This window comes from Octopus bimaculoides, chromosome 30, assembly GCF_001194135.2.
Source record: "Octopus bimaculoides isolate UCB-OBI-ISO-001 chromosome 30, ASM119413v2, whole genome shotgun sequence".
In the NCBI taxonomy this organism is placed as follows: Eukaryota; Metazoa; Mollusca; class Cephalopoda; order Octopoda; family Octopodidae; genus Octopus; species Octopus bimaculoides.
This window is the reverse complement of record NC_069010.1, coordinates 2,460,941-2,472,409: the sequence shown is the minus strand read 5'-3', so window position 1 is coordinate 2,472,409 and position 11,469 is coordinate 2,460,941. Positions and strand designations below refer to the sequence as shown.

At 35.7% G+C, this 11,469-nt stretch overlaps 1 protein-coding gene across 7 annotated transcripts in view; it reads right to left on the bottom strand.

The window, feature by feature from the left end:
• The window catches only part of LOC106879945 (uncharacterized), a 93,318-nt gene that overhangs the window by 54,938 nt on the left and 26,911 nt on the right, over positions 1–11,469 (bottom strand). For all 7 annotated transcript variants that reach the window (XR_008267053.1, XR_008267054.1, XR_008267052.1 and 4 more), the window contains exon 3: positions 5,900–5,943. Coding sequence is in view for 4 of the 7 variants with exons in the window: in XM_052978143.1 (XP_052834103.1) it covers positions 5,900–5,943 (44 nt within the window). In the remaining 3 variants the exon portion in view is untranslated. The remainder of the gene's footprint in view (positions 1–5,899; positions 5,944–11,469) is intronic.

Genomic DNA, 11,469 nt, shown 5'->3' with positions numbered 1-11,469 from the left:
ATATATATATATATACGACGGGCTTCTTTTAGTTTCCGTCTACCAAATCCACTCACAAGGCTTTGATCGGCCCGAGGCTATAGTAGAAGAGACTTGCCCAAGGTGCCACGCAGTGAGACTGAACCTGGAACCATGTGGTTGGTAAGCAAGCTACTTACCACACAGCCTACTTCCTCCAAACTTTTCCCCAACAAAGCCTCAATTTACTGACATACAGCTTCACAATCCAAAACTCATCACACTTCTGATCTTCTCATTGCTGAACACTGGCAAAGCTCATGCTTTCTACCTCTCTCCGAGTTATACACACTTATTACCTAGCTTCTCTCTTATCCAATTTTTCCATAACTGTATTTTAGCTTTTATCATTATTATAACCACAGTGCTACTCCACCATCATTACCTTGTGGCTGGCTGGCTGGTCCTTGCTCCAGTTACAAGACTAGTCTCCAACTTTCAATAGATTGTCACAAAAATACCCCAGTTTTTTTTCATTATGTTTTTCTATCTCTTATTCTTCTTCATTGTACGCAACATCTAGAAATAGTTCTGAATATATACTTAAAAATTTAAAAAGAAGGATACTTTGTATCCCAAGAACTCCAACTCCTGAAAGATTTTTGTCTCAGTTTTATCAAGCTTGAATTCTCAAGTCACTAATCTATGCTTTATGGAACATTCTTCAAAGATAGCTTTAGTATTTACAAACATTCGGTGAGAATGAAATCTAAGTAGCTTGCATGTTTGCTCGATTGGATGGCGAGCAAGTGACTTGTTGGTTTCCTGAAGTTCATATAGATTTTCAGTTTGTTCACACCACAAAACTTCAGAAGCCCTGATTCCTCCCTATTCCTGGAACTATAACCATAGTCACTATATACATACACCAGGGGAGCCATCATGTCAATATGTCCACTTAAGTCACCAATCAAATGATTGCATCAGTCACTTGTTAAAGTGATTTGCAATAAGGCCTCATAAGAACAGTCTTTTTGCTCAGGGCTAAGTCCCAACTGTTGGGGATAAGCAGAGATAATAGGTGATGTGGCTTTATTTACAACTATTCTAATCTTATCTTAATTGTTCTGTTACATATTCAACACACTTCTATAACATTACCTTGCAATATACCTACTCCACAAAAACCAGCATTATTACTTACCCAGAATATATATAGCAGATTACAAGTATTGCATTATTATTACAGGGACTATAAACTTTTAGGCCATTTAACATGTACGTACGTACACACACACACACACAATCTCTCGTTCTCTTTTCTTGTGCCTTTCTGATATTCCATAATCCAACAGTTCACACATGCTCCATTTTTTTTTTAACTTACCCACACTTAAAATCACTGTTCTTCACTATCTCTCTCTCTCCATTTTGCATCATTCATGAGCTAACTATTGGACATTTATTCCTCTCTCAGCATTACTTTTATGCACACTGTCCCTAGTTTGTCTTGTTTTACTTCAGTCAAAAGACTTTCACAATCCATTTAATATACTTTATCTCATGTACTGTTTGTTTCAGGCAACACACCTAAATAACTTGCACATGTTTTTCTTTTTGTAAAATCAATCCTGTCCTACATAATTTTTGCTATTTTTTGTTTTACAAATGTTTTCATAGACTTTGTTATCTTCATACTGTCTCACATCTGGTTGTCCCCAGCCTTTGTTGCTACTCATCTTCACTATACCTTTACCCAACAGAACTTCTCTTGGCGTATACAGACACACCGAAGTTAGCTATCTTGTTCTGAACTCAGAATGCAAAAAATCTACAACAGATATTGTAAGGCATCTTGTCCGATGCTCTTACACCTCCACCAATCCAATTTGCTCTATGCAAAATTGATTTCAGTTGGATTTGAACTAAAAGAGTGAAGCCAAGACAACTAAAGCAAGGAATAACACTGCTATTTCACCACACACACACACACACACACACACACACACAATCTCCATCATCCCCCTTTTATATCCTTTTTTCCATACTGACATGAGTTGGACAGAATCAACATTAAAGGTCCTCCAACCCCACACTGTCTGTGCCTATTCACTAACTACTTTACTGACTGAACCAGGTGAATTTTAAGGCACTAATATTAGTGAGGTTGCTGGTACCTTGCAAGACTAAAATATCCTGAGTTCTCCATGCCTACTCCATTCATTGGAAGAGGTTGAATAGAGAGAGAAGTGAAGAAACAGTATCATGATCATTTAACATCCGCCTTCCAAGCTGGCATGGGTGAGACAGCCTGGCAGGAGCCAGCCAGGCAGAAGGCTGCACCAGAGTTCTGTAACTGTTTTGACAGGATTTTTACAGCTGGATGCCCTTCTGAACACCAGTCACCCAGCAGAGTGGACTGAGTGCTTTTTATGCGACACAAGCACAAGCGAAATCAGTTTTGGCAAGGTTTTTACAGCCAGATGCCCTTCCAAACGTCAACCACTTTACAGTGTGGACTGGATGGCCAACCACTTTAGAGTGATTGGAGAGAGGTAGGGAGAGAAGGTAATATTGAAGGAGACAGTATTGGAAGGAGAAATGGAACAAAGAGAGTAATAGCAGGGGGGAAGGAGTTGGTCTGTGATACAAGAAAGTGACGATTGTTAATACATGACCAGAAGAAGATAAAACACCAGTAAACGGAAGAGTGCTGAGAGTGGCGTTTAACTGGTAAGATAATGCTGGATATTAATAATGAGGTATACTAGATAAAAAGAGTTGATGCAGTTCCCCATTATACAGGGATTGTAATAAAAGAGAGGAATGTAGGTGAATGTGGACACAATTCTACTGTTATTAGATCGCATAATACAAAGGGAAAGAGCCAGTGTGCAAGAGAGGGAGAAAATTAAATTAGTGAAGGTAGCAGACTGAGGCTGAGTAGAAGCACACGGAACAAGAGACTGAAATGTAGGTATATTATACATTCCACCCGCCGCCATCAGTATCACCATTTTAATGCACACTTCACCAGGTTTGCATGTATGAGCAGACACTCACCACCCCGCTATACATAAATACATATATTTATATACATATATATAAAAATGCAAACAAATGCATACATAAAAATAACACACACACAATTGTTTTATGTCTGCTTTCTATGCCAGCATGGGTTAAGCAAATTGCTTTAATAAGAATAGCATGTATTTGGGGCTATTCTAAATGCATCGGGGGGATCACATCTCGCATTTCATTTATGGCTTAGCTTCTGCAGTTAGATGCCCTTGTTAGCATCTACTACCTTAGAGAAAATACATGCATATACACATACATGCACAAACATACACCCATGTGTATGCACAGACATACACTCACACATTAACATCGCCAAAGTAGGATTATCTTCTTAAGATCTAAAGATCATGCAAAACCAAGAAAGCAGATACACAGGGTGCAACAGTAATAACCATTGTCTTTTAACGGTAATATTCAGTGCATGCAGAATGTTAAACACCTATTTTTCTCTGCTCAGTATACCACGTCCATATGCAAATTACACCCCCTCCTTTCCTAGCCTGTCTATATCTTTATGTTAGTGTAGTCTACCAAAAACACAAACACATGATACGCATCTAACTTAACACTACTTACATACACAAACTTCTACACTATATCCATCGCCATAACTATACCATATAAACACACACACACGCCTCTACTATACATATAATGACCAACCTGTGCTAAACCATTAGTTGAACCTCAATTGCTTGGCCTCAATAGTATTGTAGTCTGTCAAAGTGAGATTGTAAAGTGTGAAAAACCATCAATGCCAGTAACTGACCCTTTACAAGGTTTTTTTTTTTTTTTTTTTTTTTTTTTTTTTTTCCTTTGCAAGCCCCAAACCTTCAATTTTGTTAAATTGTTATTATGCTTATATTTTGCAACTCTTTTGATACCAGCCCATCCAAAATCACCACTGCTTCTATGATACAAAAATGTCTATCTTAAAATGTTTATACATTATTTAGAACCTTGTGTTATAACTTAATGGAGGAATTTACAGTACCTGTATTTTCCACACTCCAACTTCATAATGAAAAAAAACAGTCACTTTACTAACCCTTTAAATTTTCTATTTTCTAAATTTATTGCAACATAAAACAAGCATATTTCATTAGATACAGTCGTGAAAGGTCTAGAGCAAAAAATCTTTTCAATTTTCAAACCCAACTATAAAAACCAATATCTCCTAAGCTTGGCTGAGTTTCTCTAGGGTAACATCACAACTTCCGTTTCAATGGCATTCACTAGAATCAGGCCAATTCCACAAAGCAGCTGACTGCCAACCAAACAACAGAGGACATAACAAGGACTATTTCTGAAGCCATTAGCTAGAAATAGCAGCTACATTTCTCTTTGATGTACTACACAGGATTATGTAGCCTACTGTCTTAATTCAAAAGATGAGGTCATGGCTGGGATACAATTGCTGGGTCAGAGCTGACCTCAGGTTAGACAACCACTATGGCTCCACCAGAAACAATACTGTCCTCAATACCAATACCATTTAGTTACAATTTGTTTGCCCTTAACAAATCTACCTCTAAAGATCACACTGGTCACTTCTTGTACCCATTTCCCATTGAAGGACCATTTCTAAGGTTACAGCCAACCTAAATCACTGTGTATACAAAGTGTCCCTTCAAAGCTTTACATCCCTTCCAGATCTAAAATATATTAAGTAATTACAGAAGCCACACAGCTAATTTAGCCTGATGGAATGATTAAAAGCTTTCCAGTCATGACTATTGTTTCTGGGTATATCAGGAACGTCATAATCTAATATATCCTCTTCCAGTTATGTGTGATTTGAGGGATATATTTCAACTATTTCTAGCAAGTCAAGCACCCACGCAGAGGCTCCCTCATTGGCTTGTAAATGGAGAAGCACTCAGCAGAGGTGCTACCATGAGAAATACTTCAGTAATTCTAAGGGAAGCACATTCTTGTTCAACCAGGCTCTGACTGGGTTTCATTCCCCACCTGACACCATTTCACTTGTGTTCTTGTGAAAGGTATCCAACAGAACAACATCCAATCTCAACCACTAAGAAAATTCAATGTTATAGTTTTCAATGCGGACCCCATAAAACTGCTTGTATCAACATTGTCAATAATATTCTTTTCTATTCTAGGCACAAGGCCTGAAATTTTAAGGGGAGGGGTCAGTCGATTAAATCGACTCCAGTACACAACTGGTACTTAATTTATCGACCCGGGGCTACATGTAACAGAGAAGTGCAACTGAAAGGATCAAGGGACAAACTTCCCAGGGAGGCCATGTGTTGAGTAGTGGATCATAACGAGCCATAATGATCCATAGACCTCATTATGAACCCTATGTTGAGCACTGAGCCATGTGGACTTGAGCAATATATTGAGCACAACTTTCAGTAGATCATTACATCTAATATGTTAAATACTGGCCCCCAGTAGATCATTTTGTGCCATACATTGAGGATCAGTCCCTACAGATTCTACAAAGTTAACAAGGGAAGGTGTATCAAAAACCAAAAATTAAACTTCACAAATCCCAAGACCCTAACTTTCTCAACCAAAATCCTGTCACCAGGTACTATTGTTACCAAACAATCAAGGTTCAAATAACAATATCTTACATCTAGCTTCAGTAAAAGGAAAAAAAAAAAAAAAAAAAAAAAAAAAAAAAAAACAAAGATTGTGATTTTTTTTCTTTTTTTCTTTTTTGGACAACAAAAATATGTAAGAGAAATTGTGTCTAACTCTAAAGTACAAAAAAATTTATCACTAGAACATTCCCTCCCATCAAGTTCAAATCTAACAAACAGAGATCAATAAAAATAATTTTTAAAAACAATTCACCAAAAAGAATCAATACTGATAAACCTACCTTCTCTCTTTGTCAGCTCTTCCATCAGTTTTGACGACGTCATCCTAGAAAAACAGAAACAAAACAAAAAAGACCAAAATAGTAAAAATTCTTCAGCTTAGGTCAAGTTGAAAAAGATGAAAGAGGAACGGTTGTTAGTTCTTCGGAAACAAACGCTATACAGTGCTGAAAAGAATATCCTTGTTGTTATCTGGAGCTGCATTCTGGCTGATCACAGCTGGCTTTGGGAAGTTGGAAAGATGGAAAGACAGTGAGGGAGAGAGAGAGAGAGAGAGTAAAGTGTTCTGTAACTAGCATTGGAAACTTATAATCTCCTGTATCAGTGCTTGTGGTTGGGAGTGTGTGTGTGTATTTGTAAACATATATATATGTATGTATGCGTGTATGTGTGCATATATATATATATATATATATATATATATATATATATATATATATATATATACATATATAGACACACACGCAGACATGCATGTATGCTATGTTATATTATAACATGCTGGCTCCTAGACAGTTTTTGAAATGACTAGAATATTTAATAAGAACAGTAAGATTTCTGCAGATTATTAACCTCATGTGCACTTCACAAATCTCTTTTACACACTACACACAAGAACAAGTCTGTGCTACAATAAAGATGAAAATAGATTGAAGAAATAGCCAAAAGATTAGCTACTAGACCTAAGTGACTGCTAAATAAGAAACAGATTGTTCTTCAAATGGCCCATGTCAGTTTTGTTAAGACATGTCTCCACCAACCAAATTAGATCTGTTTGGACAACAGTCCTATTTTATATTAAGTGGTTAACAATGATGCCACTGGTTACATATTTCCGACAAGCCATTCAATGATTTACTGTCTCTGTAGAGAACAAATATCTCAAGGAACATGGGTCAAAAATTATCACTTCAATTTTCTTGCCATTGTATACCAACATCAGCAAAAGTTATACAAATGCATGAAACATGCATGCATGCATAAACACACACACACACACAGCCTTTCATTTTCCATGCTTGCATGGGTTAGATGAACATATTATTGAGGTGTTGTTTTAGAGTAGAAGACCTTCTTCTTGTTCTACTTTAACTGTTGAAATTCCTTATTCTACATGGCTTTAAAAGAATGAAGCAAGCAGACAATTTGACAGGAAAACTGAGAACAACACTGCCAATATGACAACATGTGTGTATATGAGTGCATATTTTACACACAACTATCTTTCAGTTAACATCTTCCAAGACTTTGGTCAACTCAGGTTCTACAAGGTATTTGCCCAAGGTATTTTGTAGGGTGACTGAACCCAAAAGTTGTAAACCACACAGCAATATCTGCATCAATCACACACAAACTAACACAACTTTCACAGAGTTACCCTCTGCAAAATTTCACTTACAAGGTAGTGGCTGATCATCCAAAGACCACAGAAGGCACTAGTCCAAAGTACCTAGCAGAGAGATCTAATCAAGAATGATGTGGCTGCCAAGGAAAACTTCTTTCCCAGTCATGCCTACAACCAATAACAGATTTATTCTGGTGGTCAGTCAGACACCAAGATGTAGCAGAATAATTATATTTCATTAGTGTTTCACTAATACTTCATCATTCTGTTGCTGATGGTGCTAGCACCACACACAAGAGAGTGGCAAATTCTAGATATCATATCTGGGAATTAATTAATTAGTAAAAACTAACTAAATATCAAGGAACCAGCATTTGATTGTTGAGTGATTTATCTTATTTTCTCTCTAATGCTTGCTTTCAACATATTTATTTTCCTGGTATCAATTCTGCAATTCAGTTTCTTAATCCCAACATGAAGAGAGAGAGCAGGCACGTAAGATTCAGTTTCAGATTGAAATATGGCCGGAGCTGGCATTGCAAAAACAGCAAGGATTAAAATATTACTGAACACTGAGTAGATAAATTAATCAAACCAATTTGGAAATTCCCTTGGTCTGTCACTTCAGAATTCATGTTTCATTCAATTATTCTATGAAAAGAAATGTAAATGTTTATCAATAATAGAATGCGCACAAAAAAAGGTGGGAGGAGGGAATAAAACTAAAAATAAAAAAAAAAAACTGTCACAAGACAGCAAAATATTTTAATATGGTCTTTAAGCAAAATGATTGAAATGAAAGCATTAAAAAATAGCTTAGAAGACAATTAGAAAATATTAAATCCTGGATATTTAAATTATCTTATAGATAATCAATTTAAATGATGTTTATGATGATAAATCTTAAGTAGAAAATCTTGACTTTTAGAATTTATGACGCTAAAATTTACTGAAGGGGGAGGGTGAAAAAAACAGCAACAACAAGTAAAAACAAAACTACCTTATGAAGAGGAAAAATTATATTTAATATATACTAAAGCGACCAAGGACTTCCAAGTTGAGTAGGCTAAATGCGAAGGTTTATATATATATATATATATATATATATATATAAACCATATGTTGATATTTGGAATACATTTAATACAAGTTTCTAGTAGTTACAGAAGTTAATACTTACATAATACTACCTTCTTCAGTAAAATATTTCAAAATATTTTGAAATATTTGACTGAAGAAGATAATATTCTGTAAGGATTATCTTGCATAATTATCAGAAACAAGTGTATTAAATACATTTGAAATATCAAAATGTGGTTTTGTCTTTATTTTGATATTATGCAACTCTTTTTCATAATAGTGTCTGTCCTTGCTTTGATAATACAAGGACATAAGAGTGGAATGTTGAACTGAACCCCAAGTTGCAAAAATTCCGGTAAAACATACCATTCAGTATACATAGCATAATAAATGGTCACATTTTAAGCCACATTTTACTGGAATATAAATATTAAACAAGGGTATATAAGAGAAATGACATTTATTTCAACAGTTCCATCATCTTAACTATCATGTCTATAACTGGCAAAGTATTCCACAGGATTTTAAGACTTTGAAGTAAATCAGATGGAGGAATCAGAGGCTGGCTCCATGAATTACAATTATAGTCCATCTGACAAGCTTCCATACAGATTTTTGCTAGGGATACACTACAAACTATGGTGAGAAACCCTTGCCAAGATGTCACACTGACATCAAATCTGGAACCTAATGACAACAAAACCAACTTCTTAAAACACTTGGCCACACCTGTGCCCAGTACACACACACACATTTCTACTGCTTTCAGTTATTGGACTATGGCCATGCTGGAGTATGGCCTCAAAGAGTTTAAGTCCAACTCCAGTATCAAGGACTTATACAAATCAACACCAGGTGTCAAATGGCTAATGGTGTTAATATAAGACAAGTTACAGAAAGACATACACATGCTGGCAGCTTCCATACAGTTTCCATTTTCCAAACTTAGTTACAAAGCATAGGTTAGTCTAGTGTTATAAGAGAAGACATGCCCAAGGTACCATGTAGTAAGTTACAACCCAAAACCACATGGTCTCAAAGCAAATTTCTTAACCTCAACCACACACACAAACAAGATAGGGAATGGACAGAGTCTTCAGGAGCACTGGACGGCTCACCTTAAAATATTCATTCCAATTCTCTATGTTCTTAATTCTATACTCACTGAGATCTTTTATTCACTCACAGTTGAAAAATAAAGTGGTTTGACAGAGCAGTAGACCAGTTACCTGAACAATAACTGTTGCAGCTCTTCGTGTTCTAGGTCCAAATTCCACCAAGTTGTCAACAGCCAGGACTAATGTTCTGACCAGCCAGCATGAACAAACAGGCCTAACAACCAACATAGATTAACCAGCAATGGCTAGCTGATACTTCATCTTACAGTGGTTCAGCAACAGATAAATGGAAATAGAATGTCTATCACCATCATTTTAACATCCACTTTTCCAGGATCATCTTGGTTGGACAGAATTTATTGATGTGGATTTTCTATGACTAGCTACCTTTCCTGTTACTAACCCTCACCTGTTTCCAACTACAGTAATATTTCTTCATGGCCAGACAGGTTTTTCAAGAAGATTGAAAATAAAGGGCACCATTTGTATGACAGTAATACTTGTTTACAACTATCATACAACGTCAAGTCAAAGAGATAGTAACATGCACAAACGTGCACACGCCAACAGATATATTATATATATATATATATATATATATACATACATACATACATACACACACACACACACGATAGATTCTTTTCAGTTTCCCTCTACCAAGACCACATAGATCTTTGGTTGGCTTGGAGCTATAGAAGGTACATAGGCACATACCCAAGGCACCACACAGTGGAACTAAACCTGAAGCTGTGTGATTGGGAAGGAAACTTTTTACCACACAGCCATGTCTATATGTGTGTGTGTGTATAAACAAACACACAAAATGGATCTCCAGTAGTTTCAACAAAGAATACTCCAGTTGTTGGATCAATTGGACTCCCTACTCCACTAAAATTGTACCGAAGTAACTAAATCCAGCTGCTGAATGTCTGTATCCATACACACACACACATATATATAGACTGAACAGTCCAAAAGGTCATGCTACCACTTAATACACACAAATATATTAAACAGTAGCAAGACTTTCGGTTTCCTTTATACATATATACACAAAATGTTTTACAACAAAAAAAAAAAAAACAGTTAACAGCAGAAGCAGATAGGAAATATAACAAAAATTTCAAATTTACATTAAGATCACATCAAAAGAGAAACTATGGAAAATAAGACATAATAAAAAAAAAAAAAGATATAGAATCAAATCCAATGTGAAGAAAATTATCAGAAACTCAATACTGGAGATAACAGTGACAAAGATATCCAACATGGATAACCTATTTAAAACAACCAAAAGCAAGATAAAGACTGCAAAGTTACAAGTAACAAGTTTCTATCTTGAAGGTAAATCTGTACAAACCAACCATTCCCAACTAGATAAGAACTGCTAAAACTTAACTAACAAATTAACTTTTACTATATTCTAGGATAGAATTTTCTTCAAAGACTTCACTCTGAAGACAAAATAATAAAGCTTAATTTATCAACTTCAGATTGTAGTGTAACACATTTAAAGACAATTACATCAAGAAAGAAGTGGATAAATAGACACCTCCTACAGCACAAATGTCAACATCTGTAACTAATCGCAATAAGCACAGCTCGGATATACCTCATTGGTTATGATACCAGCCCTGCTCAAAGCAGAAGCAGAACTTTGACAGTGAATAGAGAGAACTGCTAAGAAATAATTGGAACAAATATATCAGATTGGCTATTAGTAACATACTTACCTTTTTTTGTTTTACCTGCATCTGCAAAATTAGAGAAACTGAACAACTTGTGAAATGGAAGGAACAAAGGAGAGAGAGGCAGAAGAGCTGGGGTTAATGGTTCCAAAATAAAGGGTTGGGTTGGCAGCTAATGGTCCTCAATTGAAAAGGTACAGTTCTATGTCTCTTTATTTTATAGTTTTGTTTATTTTTGTTTCAAAAGCACATTATCATTAATTACTATATATATATATATATATATAAATATATGTGTGTGTGTGTGTGTGTGTGTACATTTTATATATATATATATA